General features: G+C 56.4%; 4 protein-coding genes across 4 annotated transcripts, besides 1 other annotated feature; all 4 read left to right on the forward strand.

Moving 5' to 3' along the window:
• Window positions 1-5076: 5076 nt before the first annotated feature.
• On the forward strand, window positions 5077-8949 carry LPMP_350780 (hypothetical protein; the record flags this gene model as incomplete). The annotated part of the gene is made up of 1 exon (XM_010704713.1): window positions 5077-8949. One exon carries the CDS (start codon window positions 5077-5079, stop codon window positions 8947-8949), a length of 3873 nt encoding a protein of 1290 aa, XP_010703015.1.
• Window positions 8950-9215: 266 nt separating this feature from the next.
• Window positions 9216-9841: a repeat region.
• A 2982-nt stretch (window positions 9842-12823) lies between these two features.
• Window positions 12824-15391, forward strand: LPMP_350790 (TPR-repeat-containing chaperone protein DNAJ, putative; the record flags this gene model as incomplete). Its single annotated transcript, XM_010704714.1, has 1 exon — window positions 12824-15391. One exon carries the CDS (start codon window positions 12824-12826, stop codon window positions 15389-15391), a length of 2568 nt encoding a protein of 855 aa, XP_010703016.1.
• A 1651-nt stretch (window positions 15392-17042) lies between these two features.
• LPMP_350800 (hypothetical protein) lies at window positions 17043-18083 on the forward strand (the record flags this gene model as incomplete). The annotated part of the gene is made up of 1 exon (XM_010704715.1): window positions 17043-18083. One exon carries the CDS (start codon window positions 17043-17045, stop codon window positions 18081-18083), a length of 1041 nt encoding a protein of 346 aa, XP_010703017.1.
• A 1613-nt stretch (window positions 18084-19696) lies between these two features.
• Window positions 19697-23092, forward strand: LPMP_350810 (peptidase C2, calpain-like, putative; the record flags this gene model as incomplete). Its single annotated transcript, XM_010704716.1, has 1 exon — window positions 19697-23092. One exon carries the CDS (start codon window positions 19697-19699, stop codon window positions 23090-23092), a length of 3396 nt encoding a protein of 1131 aa, XP_010703018.1.
• Between the last annotated feature and the right edge of the window lie 3676 nt (window positions 23093-26768).

Raw genomic sequence — 26768 nt, forward strand, 5'->3', positions numbered from 1 at the left:
GCTCCCTGCCGCTCTCTTTCTTGCGTTCGTGCACGTGTCTATGTGTTTGCGCTTAAATGTGACGTCGGCGCCCCCGTTACCGCAATGTTTAACGCGGCCCTTTTTTTTTGTCGTTACGAGACTTTTTTCGTGACGTTTCTTCTGTGACCCCGAGGGAGACGGTAGGATGTAAGAACGACCCTTACTAACAAGGAACCGATGGAGGAAAGTGGAGCAGAAATGGCAGTTGCGTACATGTGCAGAAGGGTGCGCCTCACACACACACACACCCCTCTCTTATTCCCGTCTCCCACTCTCCCTTCCCTCGGTTATGAATTCTATTCAAGGGAATACCACAAAACTGACGATGGCCTTATGGCAGCATCTACCCACGCATCCCCCGTATGTATTTGTCTACCTCCCCTCTTCTTCTCTCCCTTTTCTTCTCTCCCACTTCTCCTCCTCTTTGTTTGCAATCGTTTCTTGTCTTTGCCTGTGCGAAGTCGCCACACTTTTCTCTCCGTCCCTTTCACCCTCTCCCTAGTTTTTATGTGTGTCTCTCCCTTCTCTTCCATGCTCTCGTTCCTTTTCTTCTCTCTTGGTGTGTGTGCGTGTGTCTTCATCTTCGCTGCGGCACTCTGGGATTCTTTCTTTGGCTCTCCTTTCGTGTAGTCATGTTGGCTATGCGCTCCTCGTGTGTTGAGGTATCAGGTGTTTGGGTCTGTGTGTCTTTTTTTTCGACTCTTCTTGTTCATGCTGAGTTCTCCTCATTTTGCTGCTCGGCATGATGTAGATGCATGGGGACGCCTGTGTGCATGCTGGCTCATTTTGTGTTTCTTCTCCTCTTGCTTATCTCTCTTCATCGCCTCCTCGACTCTGCCCTGCGTGTACGCGTGCCCCTCTCTCTTCCGTCTGCACGGCTGAAGAGGGACAGGTGGAGGGTGGACGCGCGCAGCTGCCTCAGACATGGACTCTCACTTATGCGACAAGGAGTCTATTGTCTTCTCATGTTTGGATCTTGACCTCCTTTTTGAACTTCCCTTGATTGGCTCGGATCGGCAATCGTCTTGCACACTGGCTGCGGAGAGAAAGAGGCGGTGTATAAGCGCAGGACGGAGACACAAGGGAAGTGGTGACTGTGATATGGAGCAGCACTCTCTCGTAAACAGGGGCAACTGTGGGGCGATCAAAATTGCGAAAGTGCGCGTCAGCATAAACGGTAAGACGAGTGACGGAGCCACAATAGCCGCTTGGATGGAATCATGCTGGTGGAAGAAGTAGGCGTTTGGAGGGACAGGGTAAGTGGAGAAGGAAGTGCAACATGCATCACCTCTCACCCTCGTTCTCTCTTGCGTGCTGCGTTCTCTCTACATGGCACACCCAGAGAGAGAGAAGCGGACATGTTGTTAACTGTGTCTCCATTCTTTTTTTTTTGTGGTTGGGTGTGTTGTGATTTGGTGGCAGGTAGGTTCATTGACAGTCCCAACGAAGAAGAAGTATCCAGCGAGATAAAGAAGAAACAGCGCGATGTGAGCCAAAAGGGAGTCAACTTTCGTTCTCTCCACCTCATGTTTATCTTTTGTTGCTGCTTTCCATGTCCGTCTGTTTTTCTTCACCGCCGCTCCCTCCCCATTCTCGGCCTTCTTTCTGTCATTGTCTCTGGCGCTCTTTCTCCCCTTGTCCTCTCACTGCGATTGATGAGCCTTTTTTCCTCATTTACTATCATGTCTTCCCTCCCCCGCCGCGTGCGGGTTCGTTTTTTATGTGAATTGAGACACGTGCACACGCACAGCTTTTCGAACAAGCGCGACGTAAAAGAAAACGAAAAGAGAACAAACGAGCATCAATCGGTCTACCATTTAAATCAGGTATTACGCAAGAGTGAAGAACATTTTCCCTCTCTGTGTGTCTCTGTGTAGATTTAATTCTGTGTGTTTTGAACTCGTTTTCTAGTTTGTTCTTGTTCTTGTTCTGCTTTCCTTTCTCTTATTACGTCTCTGGTCTCTCTTTCTCTCTCTCTCTCTCTCTTTAGGCTCGCTTTCGTTCTTTATGTTTCTCTGTTTTTCTGTGCATTGCACCCCTATTGACCTTTGGACGTTGACGTCGTCGTTGCAAATTTTCTTTTCCTGGTGAAAACGTCGTCCAATGCATGCACTGCTGGCTAAACTTCCTCCCCGAGTTTTATGCCCTACTCGTTTTTCTGTGGTTGCCCTTCTTTTCTGCTTTTCCATTTTGTAATCGTTTGTTATGCTTTTATCTATTCGCCTCTCGTGTGGCGTATTCGCTACGCGTCTGTGTGTGATATCCTCTTTTTTCTTCGTCTTGCTTCGTATGTGAAGCGCTCGTTGTGTTTTTTTTTTGTTTTTCAGCCCCTCTTTTTTCTGTTACGTTCTTTTTTTTTTTGCACCTCCTTTGCCTCCGTGCTTTGCCTGCAAGGGTGTCACCTTCGTGGCGCCTCCTTTCCTTTACCGCTTCCACCCATAGATGGTATGGCAGAGGAAGAGCGATAGAAGCCCGCGGTCCGTCATGGAAGTCGAGGATCGCCCGAGCTGAGACGAAGAAGGTACAGCCCACCCATGCAGGGAGAGAACGCCTTTTTAGCCACGCACAAGCATAGGAGCAGATGGCAGTCAGGAGAAAAAAAGCCCAACAAAAAGAGCACAGAAAATGACAGAAAACATGATGCGAGTGACGTGCATGTGTATTGTTTCCTTTGTGAAGCGAGTCAACCTCGATAGCTCAGAACCCCCCCCCCCGCCCTTTTCTTTCGCCCCTATGCGACTAGCCCTCTCTTTTTCTTCCTGTGTTAATAGCGGACCCCACTCTTCTGTTTTTCTGTCTTCGTTTTTTTTTTTTTATTTCTTTCAGCTTTTCTTTCCTGTATTCTCCTTTTCTCTCGATGCGTGTGCTCCAGTGTGTACCTCAAACCTGCCCACTCTTTGCTCTTCAGCTTATTGCTGAAGAAAGCACTTTCCACTCCTCACACACACAAAAAAAAACGCACAAACAGAAGCGTAATGCACTCAAACGAGTTACCGTCTGAAAAAAAAAACACACACACAAAAAACATAATGAGCGGAACGAAAAGCGAAGCGGTGATGCACTAACGCTTCCCTTGATGACCGAAATACGAGTCAAAGAGATTGATGGGAGCACAGAGAACAGAGGGGCAGTGTGTCGTATTACAGTGCAGCATCTGCGTGGCGCTGTCGTCTTGCATAGCCAAGCACCACACCCACTCTGGCTTTCTCCAGCCTGCAGCTTTTTTTCTCTGTCTGCACCCCTGCCTCTGCCTGTCCTGTCCGACTGGAAGCGAAGAGCTGGTGAGGAGTGGTGCACAGCTGATGAAGTGAATGCACCCGCTGTGGCACACCCATCGCGCTCAGTTTTTCAAGGTAAATGTATCGCTCTCCTTCCCTTTGTGCCCGCGCCGCTTCAGTTTTACTTGGGGGGAAGAGGCGCCCTTGGCCGCTGTGGGACTGCGCCTCTCTTCGCTTTGTCTTCTCTACTTTCACGTCACCTCCTTCCCTTCTCTACTATTTCTTTCGCGCTGCTATACGGCGCTCCCATACCTGCACCCTGGCGCGAACGCATCTCCCTGTTCCTCCTCCTCCGTGCTCACTCTTGTGCGCGCAACTTATGCATGTATTGAGGTTGTTTGCTTCGGCGCCTCTCTCCGCCCCTTTAACACCTTGTAACACACCTCGGCACATGCCATTTTTTTTTTACCACATACGTCTCGCCGCACCCTTAGCTGAACTTTCTCCCCCTCTAGCTCTCTACGATTATCTCTACTGCACGATCACTTCGGCAGTTCGGTACATGCGTGTAGGTACTGCACGGCAGCATAGACATTTTCTTGCCTTGTTGCATTCACCTGACCAGCCTTGCCGTCTGGGCGCTTGTCCAAGGCACAGATATACACGGACACCCCAGGACCAGCAAAAGGCCGCGCGTAAGCACGTTGGTAGTCCGTCAGCCTCTCTTCCTCTCTTGCGGCTTTCGCATTTTTTTACGCCTCGCTCGTCCCTTTCTTGCTTCGGCACTTTTGTTTTCACTTGTCTCAGCTACTTTTTCTCACCGACTAGGAATAGCAAAACAGACAGAAAACGCAATCGAAGCGTAGAGCTGCTGCTGCTGCTCTCTATTGTTATCCCATTCTTTTCATCGGTTTTTTTCTCTCCTTTTCGCTGTGCATCTTCGCACCTTTGTGCCTTTTGTTTGTCTTCATTTTAGGTCCTCCCCATAGCTTTCTCTCTTTTCTTCGTGTCTTTCATCAAAGCTCAAGTGGGTTCTCTCTCTCTCTGTGTTGCTGGCCGAAAAGGCCATTTACCCCTCCTCTCATCAATCTACGCTACGTGATTTTTACTCATCTGTCTCTCCTTCTCTCAGTCACCTCCCAGACACGGGCGAACTGAAACATACAAGGATACGAGCGCTGACGCCGAGGTTGACTTGCACGTACACGCACCTGCGGTTACTCACCACACCAGCAGCAGCAAAGAAATACCTGCGTTTCTTCTTTTGTTTATTTGTTTTCGATTCGTTCTATTTGTGGGCTGCGTTCTCGTATTTGAGGAGTCAGAACAACCGCCGCACGCGCGCCGTGAAGGTCTGGCAACCGAAAAAGGTACGCCCGCCTCTGTGTCTGTCTTTTTTTTTCCTCGTTCTCTTTTGTGAAGTTTTTATCCCCCCACCCCCCACTCCCCACTCCCCAGCCCTCTCACCATCTCACTTTCTTCTGTTTTTGTTTTCGCTGTCTCTTTTGGGAACCTTTTCCTTCGCCCATACCCTGTGTGTGCGTGTGTGTTGTCTTTCATCTCTTGTCTTCTTCTTTCCTTCTCCCCCCTTTCAGCTTGTCCATACGCGTGCGTGTGCTCGTCTTTGTGTGGTTGGCCTGCTCCTCCATCTCCCCAGCCACCTTCCCCCACCTTTCGCTCCTTCTCTCCACCTCTTTGTCTGCTTGCTAGTTGGATGTTCTTTATTTTCTCGCTGCTTCCTCGTTAGAGTGTCATTACCTTCATCTGTTCAATTCCCTTATCATTCACTTGGACCGTTGTACTGTTTTTCTGCTCGTGTGCAGCGGCCTAGGAGAACATGTCCAGTCTTCCATCTCCTGCTGCAGCTAGTCCCGTCACACTGCGCTCCGTATCAGGCAAGAGTCTCTTACTACCGCCGCCTGTGACGCTGGCTGCGGTGTTGAAAGTCGCTACTGCACCGCCTTTCTCCTTTGCGCCGGAAAGCGTCAAGCTCTCTCTCCATGGTCGCCTTGTGCGCCTTCTTCAATACCAAAAGCAGCACGGCGAAGACTTGCTCAGGCTTCCCCTTGATGCCTCTGCGTATACGCCGTTCAGGGCAGCTACCAAGTGCAGAGAGCCTGCCGCGCCCGCGTCGCATTCCTCTTCTGGTACCGAGTTCAAGGTGGAGCCCCTCTCTGTCATTGTCTATGGTGTGCCACAGCGCATTCAAGCCCCAGGCTCGGCACCGTACCCCGGTGTGCAGAAACCTGGGGCACACTCTACTCCCTTCCTCGGGGCAGCCGAGAAGTCGCTTACAATGACTACCTTTTCTCAAATTGAACCGCTGAAGTCCTCCCCCAGCACTTGGACTAGTGTCGCTGCGACGCCCACGGCTGCGACGGCGAGCCGGCGAGCGTCGTTGACGCGGTCGCTCGCCAAAACGCCGATGACATGTGTAACCGCGATCAAGGGTCCACTGCCGTATCCACACAGCCCTGATGGTCTTCAAGAGCTTGGTACGATCTGCGCCGAGTTAGACTCGGACGATGACGACGACCTCATCACATTGCTGCAAGGCGCGCCGCAGAGCATCTACAATCACCCCACGGTGCTCTACATGTCAAACAAGGTGAAGGGGGATTTGGTCGTTCTGCAGGCGATGATGGAACAGATCGCACAAGTGTCGCCTGTCTTCTTTGACTGGATTGCCGCGAATCCGCAGAAGTTCCTGAGCGCCCTCAACCGTGGCGGTGAGCGTTCGTTGCAGCAGGTGAAGGATCAACTGCGCATGCTGGCCATGCGAGCTATGGCGGAGCAGATGAGCGGCGAAACCCCGTCCCGCCATGTAATGATGCTGGAGGTGAACACGAGGGACGGCTCTCCGGATGTGTATCAGGTGGAGGTGCAGGTAGGTGATTTCTCCGACGCATCAACCCCAAGCGACTCTCTCATAACGACCAGCGTCATGGACAACAACTCAGTCGAGGAGGAGAAGGGAGACGAGGCGGAGAGCATGCACGCGGACGAGGAGGTGGAGGACAACAACACGGCTGTGTCGAGCATCGATGCGTCAAGCGAGGCCGCTGTGGATATGGAAGAGGCGGAAGAGGAGAATGAGCTGCATCGTGGTGCTATTCTTTTGCCGAACACCGCGGGTCTCCTTCAGACACCACTCTCGTCGCAGCAGCCGCCAGACGCGGTGTCACTGGCGAATGAAGCTGCGGGGAACGTTATGCTGTCACATGGTAGCAGCGTGACGGCGGCCGAGGAAAAGACATCCACGGAGGAGGGCGGTGCGCCGTTCACCCTATCTCCCCCTGCGGATGCCGCCCCTGTCGGCATTGCTCACTCCTCGTTCCCTTTCCTTTCCCCAACCCCTTCGGCTGCCGTAAGGTCTACGTCTCTAGACGCGGCCGCGAGTCCGGCCTCGAGCGCCGTTTCTCCTCAAGACAACGACGCTGAGGACGCGCGGCTGTCGGGCCTGCGGGAGAAGCTGCAGCAGGTTAACTCCTCGATGGAGCAGTGGGCATGTCAGGCCACAAGTGATGCGGCGCAGAGAACGCACACTGCCATCACGGAGCTCCGTGGCGATCTCTTTACCGTGCTGAACGACCTCATCACATCCTCTACCACACCTGCTTCCTTCTCCGAGAGCTGCAGGGATGTGCGGCGCCTTGCCCTTTTCGGCTGTCACTTTTTTTCCTTAGCCGAGGAGTTTTATGTGCAGCTAGATGAGCAAGGTGTGCGCTCCTCCTTTTTCGGAGAGACTCCGCAGGACTCGGTGGCGGCATGGGCCTTCGTGGCCGCGCTGAGTCGCCTTCTCGTATGCGACGTGGACGCTGCAGTCGAGCAACAGCTGCAGCAACATCAGCAAGGGGCACCTGGTCCTCACCGCGAAGGTGCGCTGCGTTCGTTGCTACCCACCACTTCGAATGAGGCATGCCCTGTGGTGCGCTGGTCAACCGCCGAGGGACCAGAGAAGCTCTTGATGGCTCTCCTGCATCTGTGTCGCCAGCAGCGATCAGTGGTGCTGTGGTACAGCAGCCACTACGTCCTGAAGGAGGTGGGCAAGACAATTCAAACGATGTCTTACATCCTCGGTGGCACGGAGGAGGTCCAGCAGACGGTGTCGCTCCAGCGTTTAAAAGTGACGAGCAAAGCACACAAGCAAGACGAGGTGGCCGACTGCATTACCACTCTGTCAGATGCGCTGACGCAGACCGGCACGCTGTCGGACACCATGCGCTGGCAGTGGTTCGCTCTCATGCGCAGCCGCTATCAGCGGCTCGTGCTTCCCCTCGAGAAGGACCTTCCAGCGCCTCACATGACATCGAACCCGCTCTACGTGTGCGACACGCGGCACGTGCTGCCCCCCAAAGATGGTGATGCGCTCTCGGACGCCTCACACGGCACGATAGATAGCGCGGCTCGCTGGTGGGCTGGTTACTGCGACGATAGGCACACCTGCTGCGCCGATAAGTGGTGTCTGGCAATGACAACGCGGTTGTGGAACGTCGTCACGGCCATGCGGAACACTGCATCGATGGCGACAGCAGAGCGTGTAGCTGTTGTGCTGACAGGTGACGGGACTGAGTCAAGTGCCGCGAACTCGCTTTCACTAGAAACGTCTGTGCGTGACTGGCTAGGCCACATAACGTGGATGCCGGTCGACAGTGTCGTAGCACCATCCGCGCCAATAGCATCAGAGTTGTCCTCAAGCTCAGTCGCCCGCCACTCAGCAGTCCTTTGTGAACAGGTGATGTCCCCAGTGGAGGCGAAGGACGAGGCAGCAGTGGCCCTCAACCTTTCTAGCGTCGCTGGCGTTCATGGTATGTTACCTCTTTTCCGCGGCGACGTGCATATGGTGGATGTGGCTGCGGTGGGGGCTGGGCAGAGACCAGTGCTGAGCTTGGCTGGCGGGGTAGCGTTGCCGACGTACTTGGCAACGGTAGTGCGTAACTTTGTTTTGCCTGCCTCTGCGCGCGAGTCCATCTTCTCGCGACACTTTTTCGGACTGTTGGCAAAGCACCCACGTATCCCAGTGGCGGCGGCGGTGCGAGATGCGGCGCTCGCCAACGCACGCGCCCAGGATTCACCGTGGCTGGTCAGTGAGTACGTACTTTTCGACTACGGGGGTGCGCTATCGACCTTCGCGGACGCTTATGCCCAGGCCCACGCCGCCGCTCCCGTAGAAGTAGCCGTGGCGATAGAGGGGGTGTCATCTACCACCCCTGCAGCTCTTCCGCTACCGATGACGGCCCCGTCAGCTGAGTCCGTCAGCAGCAAGTTTGTGCGTATGCCGAGCGTGCCGCTGAGCCAGCGCTTGAGCATGCCTCGCCCACTGCCGCCAACGCAGCGTCGACCTGTTTGCGCCACCTTTCGCCCACATCTCGCGCGTGCCTCAGGCATTGATGGCGAGTTGGCAAAACGCCAGTATGCCCGAACCCATGCTGTCGATGAGCTATTCGAGATGATGCTTGGCAGCTTGGTCGAGCACCAGCCGAGCGGTGAGGCTGACGTACTGGACCACTTGGTGCAGTACGTGGAGGCGTCGCAAGACGTGATGCGGGGCTGTGTTTGCAAGAGACAAGCAGAGGTCGCTGCTGCTGTGTCGGAAAAAGGGACCCAAGGCACCACGCCTGACCATGCCGCGGTGGCCGGCGGCAGCACCCATTCGAAACCTCAACCGCCAGGCGGGAAGCGTAACTATTTCGCCCGTCGCAGACAATGATGATGTATACCACGCATTTTACGCGTCACCAAACGGTCCACAGAGACTGCCGGCACTCTCCCAAACCATTAGCTGCTCGTGATCCAGAGGCTGTTGCTCTTGTGACTGTTTTTTTTGTTTGTTTTATTACTGCGCCTGCTGTGCTTGGGCTTCTGTCCGCTGTCTCCTCCTCTCTGAACTTTATACAAGAGGGGAGCCGTGCTTTCCCCTTTCACCTCTTTTGACGTACAGTGAGACTCTCTTGTTTCTTTTCTCCTCTGTTGCTCCTATTTTGTGCGTCAGCGCGTGCTTATCCACAGGCCCCATCCGCCTGACACGCCCGCTGCCGCCACAGGCGCATGGCGGCGTTCCGCCTGTCGCGGCGCGCGCGGGCCAGCCGTCCAGACACGCCCCCGGCGCGCGGCATCGGCGGGGATGGCCGAGGAGGGCAGCGGGGCCCCGCACTGCTCAGCCCCGCCCCGTGCGTGTGCCACCTGTGCGGCGTCTCCTCCGCGCGACCGGGTGGGCCGATGAGGCACCGGTGCCGGCTGCATGACGAGGCGGCCCCGGCTTACAGCCCCGAGTCCGCCAGGCCCCCATGTGTGGAGAGCCTCCAGGCCGCGTAATGGCATGCCGGCCGGGTGTGGGAGGGTTGGGGTCTGGCCTCGGGCTGGCCGGGCGCCTCCTCAAGCACCCCCGGCAGGCGCCCAGGCTAGGCCCTGTTGCCCGCACGACAGACACCGCTACCCCCGAGGAGGGCCCTGGACGTGATCCGTGGGGATCGAGGCGTGCAGTCCATCCGTGCCCGCTGGGCGCATGGCCCGATACGACGGCAGAGAGGCCCTCTCTTAGAGGGCGAGGATGTCGTCGTGGTGCCAGAGAGGTCGAGGTGGACGGTGAGCGTAGGCGCGTGCAGTAGTGGACTCGGCTTGCGGTGAAATTTGCGTGTTACGGAACGAAGCGCTTTGTGTGTGTGTGGATTTTTTTTCGTTGCTTTCGTTGCTGCTGTTTTGATTCGGGGATGCCACCAGTGCCTCTTGTTTTGGCACTGTTTTGTGGAGTTCTTTTTCCTTCTACTAACGTTGTGCTCTCTCGCGTTCTTTTTTTTCTCTCTCTCTGCGCCTTTGACGCGCAGGCAGCTTGATGGACTACACATCGGTTTTTTTCTTTTTTATTTTGTACTTGTGTTTCAGCCTATCGCATACATTCACATGCGTGGTGGACTGTTGTGCACTGTCGGCAGGTACATTTTTTTTTTCCACCGGGGGAAGACACCCCCCTTCATCTCGTACCATTACGCTACCCTGTATGACGGTGAAACTGCGCCAGGTGTTCGTGGTACGTCGTTCTCTCTTTTTTTTTCTGCGATGTTCTCGTCGCACATCACGTTGTGGCGCTTTAACAAGTGGCTTGGCGAATCTTCCCTCTTTGCCTCACCGATTCAAAGAGTAGTTGAGGAAGTGTTCAACTGTCCTCCTGCTCTGTATCACCATCTGAGGGACTCTGCTGTCAAATTCGCTGGAGTTTGTTCTCTCACCTGCTTTGCTCTCTCGCGCTCGCAGTACAATGTGAGAGAGAGGGTGAGAGGGGCGAGCACACGGACGGCAGTGGGGTCAACGTCCGTGCTGCAAGGGGACTTGCAGAGTCAAAATATGCTCACGTGACAGGTAGCGAAAGAAAAAGGAAATGCCTGCTACGGGGGACGAAATGACATGTGCACAGGAAGCAGAAAGAGAGTGAGGATTTGGATTACGGCTGGGTCTTCTGTTCATGTGTGTGTGTGTGTGTGTCTGTTGTCTTTGTGGCTCTGGTGCGGTGTATGCGCCGATGTACTCTGTAGCTGTCTCTTTATGGTAGTTTTTCCTTCCTCCTCACTCTTCGTGAGGAGTCGATGCTGTTGGGTTTACGAGGATATATGTAGTTGTCTGTAGTTGTGCGCCAAGGTGTTTGGTGCGCCCACTACGTGTTTCGCTGCATTTTTTCTTTTTTGCGCTTTACTTGGAGTACCTCATGTCTTGTCCGCTTTGAAGTGGGGCGATCACACGTAGATGTTGAGTGAACCCGATATTTCATAAGCAACACAGGAGTAAACATACATGCAACAGCCATCACATGCTCGCGAGCATTGGGGGTGGACAAGGCGAGTGCATCGTCGCTTTGGGCATACTCAACACAGTGTGCCGGCGTGGTGTCCTCCACCAGCGTGTACAGAAGCTTGCGTGCGTGTGTATTGTTGTACTCTTGCGGCTCTGTTCATTTTTGGCGCAGCTGCGAGTTGGGGACGGGCAAATATGTCCACCACCGTCGTCTCCGCATGAAAACTGTCCTTGTGCATCCTGTCTCTCTGTCCTGCTGTTTTCTCACTGGCTCTGTTGGACGTCTGCTACGTCATTCTCCTTCCTTGTTTTCCTCTCCCTCCTCGTCCTGCTTTGCTTGGATGCTCCCGCGCTCACACACACACGCACACACCTGCTCAGGCTTCTTTCTTTTTAGTTGTTTTCGACTTGCGCACTTTTGTTTCGTCTTCCTCCCCTGCTGGAGCAGTTTGGTCTTCTCTTGTTCTTCCCCTCTTGTTTGCTGGGTTTCCTACCGTTCGACCAACGCAAGTGGGAGTCATTGACACAATACAATCACACCCCTTCCTCCCCCCCTCTACTGCTACTTGACGGCAGCTGCCCTCCCCCTCCCCCCAAACACACTCGCAGTCCCGTACAGTTTCTACGCGGAATCCATGTGCGCAGCGGTCTTTTCCAAGTTTATTGGTGTAGCTAGAAACGTTGCACCATTAAACACAGAGAGCTGGTTGCGTGTTGGCGCTGCTACAGTTTGAGAAATTCCTCTCCCGCTTTTCCACCTCCCTTTTTTTTGTTTCGAGAGAACAATGCTTGACTGCACACATACAATGACCACGCCTCACGCACGCGTTTCTTCACTTCCAGGAGGCACTCGTGTTGGCAGCGCGGACAACGGTAGCCTTCACCGCGATCTCTACGGGAGTGCACTCAGCACTCCTGCTACTTCGAGCTCTGCTACCTGCTCCGCTGCTCTAGCCGCACCGTCGCCTGACCTGTTTACGGTGGACGGCAGTGCAGGCTTTGGATGCCCCAGCGCTGCACCGCACTGTACTTACGGGCTGAGGTGTGTGCCGGGCAGCAGTCCCTTTGCGCCCAGCGCGCAATCACCGATTCGCTTGGCAATCGCCGGGGACACTATTGCACCAGCACAGACTTCCAGTCTCTTGCCAGGCGCCGCATCGACATTCTTCTTGCGTGGCATTGGCTGCGTTCCTCGACTGGGCGGGTCTACCTTGTCGCGGAGAGCGCCAGCTACGCGTGTCTCGTCCGCTTCGTCAGACTCGCACACTGCCATCATGTCCGTTCATCCACACCGGAACAACTATCTTTCCGGAAAGGCCGCCGCGACGTTCTGTAGCACTGGAACACGTATATGCCTCTCGCATCCTCCTCGATCCGCTTCTGCGCCCCGTGAGCGCCCTGCCGCAGCCCTACCCGCGTCTGGAGACAGCTTGTCAGACTCTCGTTCCACAATCGGTCTGGCAGGGAATAGGGTCAAAGAAGTCTCAGCCGCGTTTGCCAGCTCTGCGGCGTCGGAGGAAGGGGCTCCTAAAAGAGCACGCAGCGCGAGCCCGACACCGGCCTTCATTGCCTCGTCGCCAGCGACCCGCACCCCCGTTGCTCCAACCGTCCCCGTGCGCCCGTTCCTGCGGCCGCACCTTCCCTCGCACCGAGGCGATGAAGTACATGAGCGTACCCACGCGCTATCAATGAGCAGTGCAATGAAGTCGGCGACGATATACGCACGCCTCTCCACGTTCACACGACGAGCTCCTAGCGCGACTCAGAAGGCAGAGCGACACCGTCCGTCAGCGGTGCGAATGACGCAGTCCTCAACGCTGATCCGGCCGGTGCTACTTACCAAGAACACTTCTCGCGCATACCCCAGCGCTGTTGCTGACGTGTCATCTGGCGCACGCGTTGCGACGGCCATGAAGGCGCGGGCGTCTCCTTCATTATACCCAAGCCTGTCCCCCGATCACCTCTACGACACCAAAGGGGGAAGTGACGGTGAGGCCAGTATGAGTCCTGGTACAGCGACAGTTCAGTCCCCGTATCTCTCGCGACCTTCTCCACTCCCGCCGTCTTCGCAGCCAGTGGGGCACAGACGCTCTCGCAGGCTGTCTCTCATCTCACTGAACAGTAACTCATCAACGTCCTTTCTGCACCACGAGCAGCGGCGTTCCCAAGACGAGAGGGCCGCCGGGACCCTACGCGTCTTCAATGCCATGCCGGACCTGTCGCCTGCCACAAAGGAGGCGAATGGGGAGCGGTGCTGCTGCTCTGCTGACGAAGACCTCACGCTGGGCACGAGTGGCTCTGCACCAGACGGGGTCGGAAATATCCCATTCACGATGCAGGTCGGCGGCGCAGAAGCTGCCGCCACCGCTGTCTGCGGGGCACGCCAAAGGGGCACCGGCGTCAGTGGCGCAGGTGCGCATTCGCACGATGCAGTGAACTACGCTGACCCCCTTCCGAGCACGTGCGCGGGCAGTGATCTTCTTCACAAAGCTGGCCTCTCTGGGATCGTGGTGCGACTCAAGGAGCGCGGCAACACATTTCTTCTGTGCGAGGAATTCGAGCTCGCAATTGCGACCTATACCGAGGCAATTCGGCTTGCCCCCGGCCACGAAGCGTTGTGGGGCAATCGTGCGTGTGCCCTCTTGCTGAGCTTCCGCTACCTCCCTGCGGTGGCGGACTGCCTTTACCTACTGCACCTCCGCCCAGGGCACACAAAGGCATACTGGCGTGCTGCCAAGGCCTACGCGGCCACGTACCGGTTGCTGGAGGCGAAGAAGTTCTACCAGCTGGCTCAGCAGGCATGCACGAGAGGCGGCGTGTGGCGGGGGTCAGCCTCGATCAGTGGCACAGCGGCCCCCTCATCCTCGATGCGCACCAGCAAAGATGACGATGGGACCCCAGACACCGTCCCTACACGTGGCGCTGCGGAAAGCACCGCAGCCGAGGCTGTCGGTGCCTTCTGCAGACCCGGCAGCCACTTCCTGAAGGCTCAGAGGGACCGGGAAGCTATGGCGGCAGAGGCGGCGGCACTGGAGATGGTGGAGACCTACTGGCAGCATCTGCGTCACGAACGGTGGGCGGATGCATTAGGAGCTATGGACAAGGTATTGGCCTTGCCTAGCTACACAGGGCCGACAGCCGTCTCCTGGCAGGCGCTCCGTCTCGAGGCGCTTCTTCACCTCCAACCAAAAAAGGCGTTGGCCGAGGCGGAGACCCTCTATAGAGCCTACCCCAACTCTCTGGAGCTTTACCCAGTGCTGGCCAAAGCCATCTTCTATGACGCGCACGATGCCGCCGCAACCACGCGGTGTCTCAGCCTGCTGGATGAGGCGGCCGAGAAGCGCCGTGTGCAAAACTGCCTGCTGAAGGCCCATGTGAGTTATTCTGTGAAGCAGCTGCGTGGCGGGCTTCCCGCTGACACCGGCAAAACCACAGCTCTGCACATGGAGACGTGGGGCAAGCAGCACTGCCTCAGGGAGGACAGTCGCACCACGGAGCTGCGTCACACTATTGAGAAGTTTGCGCGTCACCGTGACGCTGGGAACGCGGCGTACGCTGTTGGTGACTGGGAAGCCGCGGCGTCCGCCTACACGCGCTGCCTGGAGACAGACCGCCTGAATCACGCACTCCTGGCGGCGGTGCACTGCAATCGGACGGCGGTGTACATGCAAGCGGGCCGCTGGCAAGACGCCCTAAGCGACGCAGACGCCGCCGTGTCGCTCAGCCCGGAGTACGCTACGGCGTACGCCAGACGCGGGCGGGTGCAACTGTACCTGCTTGCTCAGGAGTACGGGGGGCAACGTGCCACTCTCGCGAATCGCTACGCAGCGCCGTGGGTGGCAGCAATGAAGGAGCGTCTGCAAGGCTACGCAGACGCCGCCGTCATGGACCTGACGCGTGCGGTGGAGCTGTCCCCGACGATGGAGCACAAGGCGCAACTGCAACAGGCACTGACTCAGCGCCAGGCTATTCAAGCCTTGCTCAAGTCCCCCTCTGAGACATCAAAGGCTTCTATGCCGTCTTCATCCGCTGCTTCTTCAGAAAAGAAAAGGCACCGCGGTCAGAGCGCGCATTCGTCACCCCCACCCTCGGGTGCGCGGCACGTTGAGTCGATGGCTATACATGAGCTCGTGGAACAGTTGAAGTTGCTCGGTTTGAGCATTGTTGCGCCGTCGGCACCTGGGGAGTTTGGGAGACTTCCAGAGCCGAAGGTGATAGCCAAGGCGTACCGGGAGTTAGCGCTTCGTTGGCACCCAGACAAGTGGGTAACGGCCACTCCGCACGAGCAGCAGCGGGCAGAGCAACAGTTCAAGTCGATATGTGTCGCGTACCAGGCGTTGCGGGAGCACAGTGGTGCGTTGTTTTGAGAGAGGGTACACGAGGGGGCGGGCGTAGTGCATCAGCGCTCGCCGAGGACGTACAAAGCGTACTTGAACAGCTACACGCGCAGGTACACAGAGAAAGGGCCTCACGTATACATCCCTCCCTGTTCACCATCTTTCGTCTTGGTTTAGCTGTGAATGATGGCCGAAGAGGAGGTCGGTATGTATGCATGCGGGTTTTGCTCGCTCTTGTCCTCTTCGTGTAGAAATGCTCTTTTCCCCGCCATCGGCCAGTGTATCTGCTGTACGTTGTCTCTGCGGCTAACTCTTCGCAGCTCTGTGTGTGCATGTGCTTGCCCTCGCCCACTGTACGTTGGTCTTGGCTGTCACGCTTTCGCCTTTCTTGTCTTCATTTCCTCGTCATCATAGCGTGCTTACGCATCTCTTTCCCTTTCTGACATCATGTACCTCCAGCTCGTACCCAAATACACCTCTGTGCCCTACCACCACCTTTCTTTCCGTGTCCTCTCTCTCCGGTATCACTCCCCTCTGCCTCCTCCTCCCTGCCCCTACGTTTCTGTGGGGTTTGGCCCCTTTTTATTTTTGGCATTGGAGACTTCGCCCTCTCCCCACACCCTGCTCCCCCGCCCCATCCGGGTACGGCTGTAGTTGAGCATGGGTGCGCGTGTGATCATGTTTGTCCGTGCATCTACTACACGGCGAACCGCATAGAACAAGAGGAAAAGACAAGAGGAGCGACTACGTGTTGTCGCCCCCCCTTCTTGCCCTTTCCTCCTCCGACTTCGAGGCGTCCCATCGTTTTTTGTTTTCCTTCGCCTCCCCCCCGCCCTCGTCATCTGTTTGAACGTTCTTCTGATGAAGTTAATGGGGGACCACTTGTGGTCGCTTCTTCGACTTTTTATTTTGTTATGCTCTCACCTTTTCGCGCCCCCATTGACAGCGAAGGACGAAGAACGCAAAATACTGAGTGAGTCACTCAGCCGCGCACATTTCTGGACTGCTCACACCATTCAGTGCGCCGCGTCTGTGAGGCGATGGTAGTGGCGACGGCTGCAGTGTTGTTGCATCTCTCTCTGCTGCTGCTGTGTGACCTACAAGTTACAGCATCTCGAGTCATTTACACCCGTTTTACATCCTCCGCGAGGCTTCTGTGATGACGGTGATCCAAAAGTTGCCGTCTATTGACTGTATAGCTGAGCGCTACCTGGCTCACACCACCATTCCACCTACCACTTTCTGTTCTTGTCCTCGCTGGGAACATAGACCTTGTCTTTGTTTTTTTCTGACGTGCACGTAAGCACACACGCCGAGCGGCTATCACACGCCCCACTTTCCGAAACCCCTACGCAAACCTATTCTCCAGAATTTATCTTTATTGACTTGGAAATCAAGCAGCGTCATCATGCCTACCGACACCGATTCCTTTAGCACCTATATTGATCACCTCATTCTCCTCTTGGCGGCGCGCTTCCATGCGGCGCTGAATGCCCCCCTTGAAGACCTGCTGTCGAGCGACGTGAACTCATCAGCCGAGGATCACTGCCCGTGGGAGCTGGTTGCCCGCGCTGTACAGCAGGCGGTCTGCACCCCGCAAACCGCAGAGGAGCGTCGCCTTGTGCGCCAGCTAGACGTGCACCACTTCTCGGCGTCCGTATGCAGGGAGAGGGCTCGGTATATGCAGTGGAAGCTGCAGGAAAGCCGGTGTCGTCGTGGCGATCAGCAGCCGCTCTCGCGATCACCAGCAGTGACGCCAGTCGCCCTCGCAAAGTCGGACCCCACTGCCGCTGCGAATGCCACATCTTCTGACCAGCCCTGCAGTGTGACATGCAACTCTCTTCGCAACGACGTTATTTCTCTCTACACTCAGGTGCGCCAGTCACTACCGTCTACGCTGGATGGCTCTGAAAGCGACGACGACATGGGGGGTGCGCAGGCACCGACCCCGTCAGCGCAGCCCGTAGTGTCCGCAGGTGAGCCATCCGCACTGACAGGTATTCAGGAAGTGTTCGTGCGCACCCCGGAGGAGCAGGAGCGTGACGAGCTAGTCGCCCGCGCCCGGGATGAGTTTTTGAGCCAGGTGCAGGCACTGCAGTCTGTTTACTACGACAAGTACCGCCGCTGGATGGATGTGCCGGCAAGCGTCTTGGACCCCCCTCCTGTGTCGAGCAAGAAACCTGCAAGCACAAACGGCGCTGTTGTCGCGTCGGAGAGCACGACACAGCATGGCGACTCGGAGAGTGAGTGGGCGGCGTTGCTAAAGGACCTCGGTGCGGCAGCACCACACCCGCCACGTTCCATGGCGCAAGCGGATCGCGTCAACAGTAGCGACGTCGCTGATCACACAGAGAGGCCCCACACTGTCGCCTCCATCTTCCGTCAGGTGAAGCTGCGCCGCCCTTTGCGCCCCTCCGCCGTGTCGGATGACGTACTGGAGAGCATGTACCGCGCACGAGCTGAAGCTCTGGAAACCCCAAAGAGCTGGAGCAGCGCTAGTGGTTTGCGCAGCTCCGCCCCTGGAGCTTCCGCCTCCATGGCTCCGTCGTTCACTGGTGCTTCTGCTGATACAACAGTCGCGGAAGCTGCGGCCTTGGCGCCATTGTCATCACAGCCCTCACCATCAGTGGCCGCTATTCGCAAGGACACGGCGCCGCCAGTGAGCCGCCGCGGCCGCTGGCAGATTGTCGAGTATGATGAGGGCGATGATGCTGAAGCGTAGCGCGGTACCAATGAAAGTCTTCCGTTTTGCTTTCAGCCTTACTATGTAAGTAAGTTCGCCTCGCCCCTCGATAATGAAAAAGAGCAGAGTAATTCTTCAGCGGCACACTATACATGCATGTCGATAAGGGGAGCGTCTTTGGCGTTTATGTCTTTGTTTTCACTTCCTTTTCTGGATTCTCGTGTGCACCTCTTTCTGTTCAAAGTCTCAACGATGTATTGAATCGCATGCCGTCATCGACGTGCAAGCGTAGAAGTAAGAGATGCCCATGCATCTCTGCACTTGCCGTTGGTGCACCTCCTCGTCCCCCCCTTTCCTTGCCTGTGTGCAGTGGACGCGCCTCTCCCCTCCCTCCCTTTGTGGGCTCTCGTTTCTTTTCGTCTCTCTCCTTCTTCCCCTCGAGCCCACTGTTCTTCCTTTTGGATGTATTGACAGCGCGTGCTGATTGCGGGTGCGACGTGTGTGTGTGTGTGTGTGTGTGTGCAACATTTCAGTATTCATTATTGAGTGCGAAGGGCCCATATATATATGTGTGTGTGGGTGTGGGTGAGTGGCACCCACCAGGTTGGTGGCTGGAGCTTTCAGAGAGTGAGACCGACGCCTTCCTGCACCATAGAGAAGAGGATGGCAGAGGAAAGAGAGAAAAAAACGAAAAGAAGGACTTGTGCGGCCTACTCTCTCCGTTTTTTTTTTCGTTTTCGAGTCACCACGTAATCACAATAGACGTAAAAAAGAAAAAGTGACAGCGCAGGAGGCCTGGTATTTCTTTTCTGGCACCGTCTGTGTCGCAAGCGACACATGCTGAGGAGCTCTTTTGGTAGAGCGTACGTCATATCCACTGCGTCACCGACTGAACGAAAAGAGCCAGAGAAAATGATCTCGTCTTCGATGCGTCGTATGCGGCGACTTTCTTTTCTCTTCTTCGCCCTCACGTGAGCCGCGCATCGGTGCGTTCGTACTTGTGCACAGCGCACACTGTGGCGCAGCTTTTTCTGTTATTTGTTGCTTGCCGCCTATGTCAGGCGCGATGACTTGAGTTTCTTTGTGAATGCATGTCAGACGGCAGCGTGAGCTGACTGACCCACACACATACACCCACTGTGCATTGTTTCCGCAAGATTGATATGACACCATATACTCTTACCTTTTCGCATGTGTTGTTCTTGTTCATCTCTCCTGACCAGTGTTTATCCACTTAGGAAACACGACAAGAGGAAGGTGAGTGATAGAGCGACAAGGCTGTGCGATACTATCGGCTGATGTTTTCTTTACATCGAGCGGCGCTTTCAAAACCTTTCGCGATGCTGGGGAGGCTGGTGACGAGGCGACTTGGCTGCCCTCCCCCTCCCCCTTTTGCCTTTTTTTTTGCGGCCTGCTACTTTGTTGTACTGCATCACCCCCTTCCCTCTCATGCCTGTGCAAGCGACACAAAGGGCCCACATGCCCACCCATAGAAAACTGAGATTGCACGCCTATACGCACGTCAACAGACACGGCTGTATCGCTGGAGGCTCTCCCTCCTCACGCCAGACGCCGTTTGTATTTGGTTTGCACTATACATCCCATTTACCATTGCGCTTCTCTGCGTTGGCGTATTCCTCGACTAGGGGCTGATGATGCGTCGCCCAGGTGTGGAGTACTGTACAGCCACGAGCTCTATACACGGAACCTTGGGCACGCCTTCCTCGTCAAGCCTGCTGCCGGTGTCGCGCACCTCCGCAGCGGAAAACTATAGCTCATGCAAAAGTGGAATTTCTCTACTGACAGGGACGCTGTCACCAGCGCCGCTGCAGACGCCGCCGCCACCGTCGTCATCGTTGTTCACCTCCGGGTTCTACGACGCTGGAAACAGAGACGTGAGAGAGACCAAGCACAACATGCAGCAGCAACAAGAGGTGCTGCAACAGGAAGAGGAAGTGGCGCGTCTCGAAGCTACCTTGGCACGAGAACGCGTCGAGAGCGCCGACTCACTGAACGTCGTTCGAGCGTCCCTGCAGCGCGAACGCTTGCGGTCCACCATGGCGGAACAAGGGCAACAGGCTGCTCAGGCAGAGGCCAAGCAGCTGCGCATTGCGCTCCGGGCTCTCCTAGCTCAGCCGCCCGACAGTAGCAATATTGTATCATCGTCACCGATGGTGCCTGTCTCCCTTTACGAAGAGGCGCGCCGCCTCCTCCTGCGGTGTAAAAGGGCGTTTGCGGAGCTGAAGGCGCTCCAGCTGCGCGCAACTGACTCCGCTGGTTTTCAGCTATTTCACCAATACGACATTCCGGTACTCGACGAGATTCCGCCTGCGTGGCCGCCTGAGACACCACAGCGCTGCGGCAAAGAGGAGGAGGAGCACGCGCTCGACGTCGCGCGTGGTGACTGTAGCGCTCCTTCTACCTCTGCCTCCCGCGAGAAGGTGGCCACTGGCACTGTCTCGCTCCCGATGGAGGAGACGCCAATTGGACCTGAGGTATCTGTGCTGACCACTGTCTCCCCCGACACACCGCACAGCACGAGTACTGAAACGCAGCAGCTCAGTGCGGTCACAACTGCCAGTGATACTGCAGAAAAGTGGCAGGAGAGGGTCAACGTACTCCCTGCCCACAACCCTTCAAACGTAGTAGGCAAGCCTGACATCGGAGGCGAAACCGTCAGCGCCTACTGCGGTCGTAGGCCACGGCCTGTCCTCCTCAGTCCCCCGCTCCCATCGCCGGAACCCAGCGTCCTCAACACCTTGACGCCCTGGACAGGACCTATGCACGAGTTTGCCGAGTCGACGACCGTTCTTTCTGCCGCAGCGTCGCAGCAACTCGACGCGATGCACCCCCCGCAGCTCCGTGAGGGGGAGGAAGAGAGGGCGATCCGTGACGCAGATCGCCTTCTCCGGCAGTGGGCAGAAAAGGTAGAAACACTGGCAACGAGGCAGGGACTCCGTGCAGCGTCTGAGGTAGCCGCGCTGTGCCGCCGCCACGGGCTGCACTACATCGACGCTGCGTTTCTTCCCGTGTCGGAGACGCTTGGCCTTGACAGCGGTCGCGGTTGCCGCGGCTATGGTCCAGGCTGCGGCACTTCGTTTGTGGTGCAGTGGTGCCACCGCGACACCGTCGTGCCGCGTGATAGGAAAGCTGAGCTGCTGACATGCGCCGGTATTAACCCGAGCTCGCTGCGCTGCGGCCGACTGGGCGACGTTGGTGTAGTTGCCGCCTTGGCTGCACTCGCCGAGGCCACTGGTGCGGTGACGAGCGTGCTCGCCAGCACGACGAGTGAGGACGAGGAGAATGGCCTCTATGTGGTCTGGCTCTGCATGCATGGCTGGTGGACACGCGTCTCAGTCGACGCGTATCTGCCGTGTGTCATCGAACAAAACAGGTTTGTCGCCCTGTACGGTTGCAGCAGCACCACCACCCCCTACGACCTCTGGGCACCGGTGTGTGAGAAAGCGCTAGCCAAAGTGTTGGGTGGGTACCACTCGCTCAGCAGCCTCACGGCGGAGGCGACGATAGGCAGCTTTACGGGAGGACCAGTCGAGTGCTGGGATTGGTGGCACAGTCGTAGCGGTACGGCGCTGGAGGAGATGGAGGCGGTGCTTAATACAAACGCGCGCGGCGCAGGTGTAGTGTTGCTCTCCACTTTTTCAACGGCAGTCCTGCGCGACACGCCCGCAAAGCCGGTGACTGCGGCTGGGGCGCAAGCGGCCTACCAGCGGCTCGGGCTTCAACCTGGCACGTCGTACCGGGTGCTGGCCGTGGCTGACAATGCGGAGGGTGATCCAATGGTCCTCCTGCGCAACTGGACACGACAGTGTGAGCAACAGGAGGAGAGTCAAGTGGACCTTCTCTTTGATCGCCATGCCGAGGATAGCGGCGGCGGTGGCCGTTGCGTTATCTCGCCACCGCGGGACAGCGACGATGGGATTGCTGCCGCTGAGAGATGGTTGGCAAAGCTGCCGCCACCGTCGGGTGTGGCTCCGAGTCACGGCGACTCGTGTGTTTGGCTGAGCTATGCCAAAGAGGTGCTGCCCTACTTTGATGGCTGCCACGTGTGTTTTGACTGCCGCCGGTACCACGACCTTCGCATTCCAATTAAATTCTCTGGCTCTAGGCTGGCCATTCCAGCGCAGATCGTTCGTGTTCGTGTGCGAGAAGGCGCTGTGAGGCCTACGCACGGGTTGATGCGCTGTCCTACACGACTGTGGATTGGGTTACACCAGCCATGCACCTCCGCCGCTCACAATGTAGCTGTTCCTGGTGCCTTTCTGTGGGGACTGAAGATGACCCTGGTGGGTCAAGAGGAGGCTCTGGCACCCTTTGGAGGAGACGGCGACCGTGTGCGTCCGGCGCGCCGGTCATACGTTTTGTCCGAGTCCTTCTTGGGCGAACCAAAGGAGCTGCCAGCGGTTTGGATGTACTTGGAACTGGAGTCAGCCACCGACGCTCCGCCTGATTCTGCCACGATTCTCAAAGAGGAGGACACCGATGCACCGAGTGTGACGACCGAGTTCTTTGTTGTACCGCAGATGGAATGGATCGTGCGGAAGGACAGGGCACACGCCAGCCAAGATGATAATGGACTTGGCTCTCTGGGGGTTGGCGCACCCTGTGCTCAGTCTCGGCGCAGTGTGGAACAAGACAGTCAACTCCACCACATCAGCAAGTGTGCTGCACCGTGTGGCGACGGAGGCAAGTACGCAGATGCTGTGGCGCGTGCGCTATGTCACGACTGCAGTGAGCGCCATCTCCCCAGCCTAGCTGAACACTCATTTGGCGAAACCACGACGGCTATCGTGGCAGTCTTGGCAGAGCACAGGGAGTTGTTGCTGGTGGACGTCGTCGACGCACCGGCGGAGCTGCGCGCAGCCGTTTATCACGACGTGCTGGATCGTATCGACTTCTCTGATTGTACACTTGCAGGGGGCAGTGGCCGTCGCCATATATCCCACCTGTCGCTGCCAGGTGCCGCTACAGAGCAGGGTGAGGTGCGCTGCCAGCTGAATGGCCGCTGCATGCCAACGTTTTCATGGTGATGGTTGAACAGAGGCAGTTGGACGAGAGGACTAACCGTGAAGCGACGCAGTCCAAAGCGACGGAAGAGATGAGCGCTTATCACGAGCCTTCACGTTGTGCCTATCATCAGTTCATTCCGCTTGTCGCTGTTTACTTCTTGGTGCGGTGCTTAATCCACCAAGTGCCGTACAATGCACCGCTTTCTCCCTTTTCCCGTCGTCAATGGCTGTTGTTTGTGCGCGCGAGAGAGCTGATGGCCACCACAAAGCTGGACGCGATCAGAGCAGCCGCAACGGCAATCACACAATTTTACATACACCTCTGAAACAGACCCACGGAAAACAAATGATAAAACTACCCACCTCGCTACTGAGACAGCGATGGACACGATGGCAGATTTGACTGCAGGTAAGACGGGCTACAAAGAGGTGGAGGAGAAGTCGCTTCCCTCCGCAGTCCGCAGATTCCCACACTCTGGTGTGCCCGCTCTCTTCTTCGTGTGCACCTCTCCACCTCGTTGCTTCAGAATCGTTGTTTGCCTTTTCCTTCTGCTCTCCCGGTGACTCTTAGCTTACGATGTACTTTCTTCCATCCCCTGCCTCCCTACTGCTTCAGTGCTGGTACCTACACACACGCAGAGAGAGAGAGAGATGAGCTCTTGCATCGAAGTGAGCGAGTACGCGCGCGTGGGAAACCGCGTTATTTTGGACTACCGGCGCCTACAAACTTTGATCTTCGAAGGAGGAGACACACAGAGGCCTAAAAAGTCACACATGCCGTTTGGGACGCGGTGGCACTTTCCACAGCTACAATGCCCACGGAGACAGTCGGTGGCGGCATCTCGGGCAGTCTTTCCGTGCTGTGCAATGTGGCGCACATGCTGGTCGACGTTTCCACCTTTCTTATCTCTCTCTTTGCCGCCTAAACGCCTAGGAGTGCGATGAACGATCGCTACACCCTTGCGTGACGCCGCGCTGGGGTGATAGGTACTATGCCGTTTGCCTTTACTACCTAGGGCCTCATCGTATGGATCACGATCAGCGTCTTCCAGCGGCTGCCAGACACCCTCTTGTGTGCCATGGATGAGCGGCGAGAGGGCTACGAAGTGCCACAGACTCCGTTGATGATGAAGTCCTAGGGTGCTTCTGTTTCTTCATGAGCGTGTTTCCCATCAGCATCCTGTACTGCGGTGGCGTGCACGTACCCACTCACAACAGGCTTGCTCAAAGGCCATAACGAGGGTTGTGGCTCGCCGTCTCCATGACGGCGAGCACCATCACTGCGAGCACAGCAACGGGCATGGCCATGCACACGCAGCTCCACCAGCAGTCGTGAGTACGATCACAGTCAGGGCGGCGTAGATACGGGGCTTCTCTCCGTGCCGGGCAATCGGCACTATTTGCAGACATCCGCCTGCAGCTCAGCCAGTGGGCGTGTGAGGGGCACGTCTCAGACGCCGAGGCGCCACCGCAAGGCGCAATACACCATTGTGCCACCCTCCTTCACGTCTTCAGCCACTGCCTGCATGCAATCGGAGTGGTATTAGCGACTGGCGTTATGTGGGGATGAGGCTAGTAGAGGTACTACCCAGCCAGCGCCTCACCGCTAGCCCAGCCTGGCAGGTTTCATTCAGTTTCTCATCTCTGGTGTCATCACTATCAGCGCCACGATGCACCTTGTTGCAGGGGTGTCGTCTACCTTGATGGAGCAGGTGCTGTCGATGCTGCACCAAGAGGATTTTACGGATATTATATTCTTCGAGGACGTGGTCGACGAGGTACTCGACCTTTACGTGTGGATGGCGGGGCCTAACTTCTCTGTTCTCTATTCCACACTCAGCATCTCACGCGATCTCCACGGCGCTTCAGCACCGTGGATAATCGAACGACACATCGTAGCGATACCCGGAGATGGGGGCACGGTACTGCCCGTTTCAGCTTGAGCACGGTTAGCATGTGTGCATGGATGATGCACCGGTTGAAACGGAGTGTGCTGAGATGGCAAGCGCGTGGGGCTCAGCGGATACCCAGCTGTAGCGCTTCAGAAGGTGATACCCATTAGCATGGCGCACCATTTCTGCAGGTGGCATACTGTTTGGTGGCAGAGTGATGGACTAAGCAAGAGAAGGTGTGAGGAAATCGGCTTGGCGAAGAGCGAGCCTGACGAGGCAGAATGACCTCTCGCTTGGCGGCAGCATTTTCTTTCATGCCCCTATGGAGGAGGCTGTGCATCTCTGCTACTTGTGCCACCTTCCCCCTCGCTAGGTAACTTGCTGCCCTTCTGTGGGAATGCATGATTTGTCCCTCTCTCTATATGTTGGCCTATGCCTATCGGCGTACCGGTGAGCTGCTCAGACCCGGGCTCACGTGTCTCCCTCCACGCCCTTCCTTTGAGTGGATTACTCACCTCTTTTTTGCCTTACTGCTAGGCGCTTAGTTGCGGTTGTCCTTTCTTTTCCCACTCTCTCGTGACATGTGCTATGCTTTCCTTGGTCACGTGTCCTTGAGCACACAGACGGGCAGACGCTTAGCTGCCAGCCCACCCCCTGCGGATGGGGACACGGTCATTTTGCACTTCTTGACTGTCTCTCTCTCTTTTTTTTTCCTTTCACATTTGCTCCGCTCGTTTTTTCTCTTGCGTATTGGTGCACAGTGTTCCGTGTGCGTCTGTGTGTGTGTGTGTGCCTTGCGATGTCGTAACGTGCGCTCCCTCTCTCCTTATTTGCTTACCGTGCCTCTTGGTCAAGATGATGGCCGGAGGATGTCGCTGTGGTGGTGGTGGGGAAAGCGGGCGTACGAACTCGAAGGAAACGACGACATGGAGGAGTGGGGGCTGGCACAACCGCAAAAGAAAGGATATGTCCCTCTCGAAGGACAACTGAGCCGATGTGCGGAGCGCCAGTCGCGGTTTCCGTCATCTAAGGGTACGTAAAGCAGCGATATTGGTGAGGATTCTGTTTTACCCCTTACTTCGCTCTGCGCTCTTTGTCGCCTGGGCGGGACTAAACCAGCACCGCAGCTTGCCTGAATGTTCGCGTATGTATGTGGAGTACGCGCTACTCCTTTCTTGTCGCTTCACTACGTTTTTCATTTCCTTCGATCACTTGTTTTTCTTTTCGCGGTACATTCCTGCACCTTCCCTTCCCTACGTGTGGCACCCTGTAGTACTTCCTCAGAGACGCAGGGAGAGTAAGTCACCCTTGTGTCCATGAGGAGCATCGTGTGGTGTCGCCTCACTCACCCCCCATTAAGCCTCCCAATGAACACAGACTGCAACCAGCACATACCCACGCACACCCACACAGACATACAGACAGTCTATGAGAGATGCGCCTGAGATGAGGCGCACAGCTCAGCTGTTCCTTCCGTTTCTTCTTTTTCCCTTTTGCGTTATTTTCTGTCTTTTTCAGCTCGCATCTCTGCGCACCAGGCCGCTCAGCGTGTCTACGCATTTCTGCCTCTCTCATTCTCGAGTCGCATTGCTTTGTAGAACATAGATCCCTTTCCTCGTGATTCTTTTTCTTAGATGCATGTACACCCCCCTTCCCCCCTCACACACACACACTTTCTTTCTTCAAAACTGACGCGCAAGTACGGACGTACACACCCCACTAACGGTCACCTCACATAGTCTTGCAGTCCCTTTCGTGACGAAAAAGGGGACCCCTTCTTCCCGACGCCCCAGCCCTGCCGCCGC

The sequence above is a fragment of the Leishmania panamensis genome (assembly GCF_000755165.1).
Source record: "Leishmania panamensis strain MHOM/PA/94/PSC-1 chromosome 35 sequence".
NCBI lineage: Eukaryota > Euglenozoa > Kinetoplastea > Trypanosomatida > Trypanosomatidae > Leishmania > Leishmania panamensis.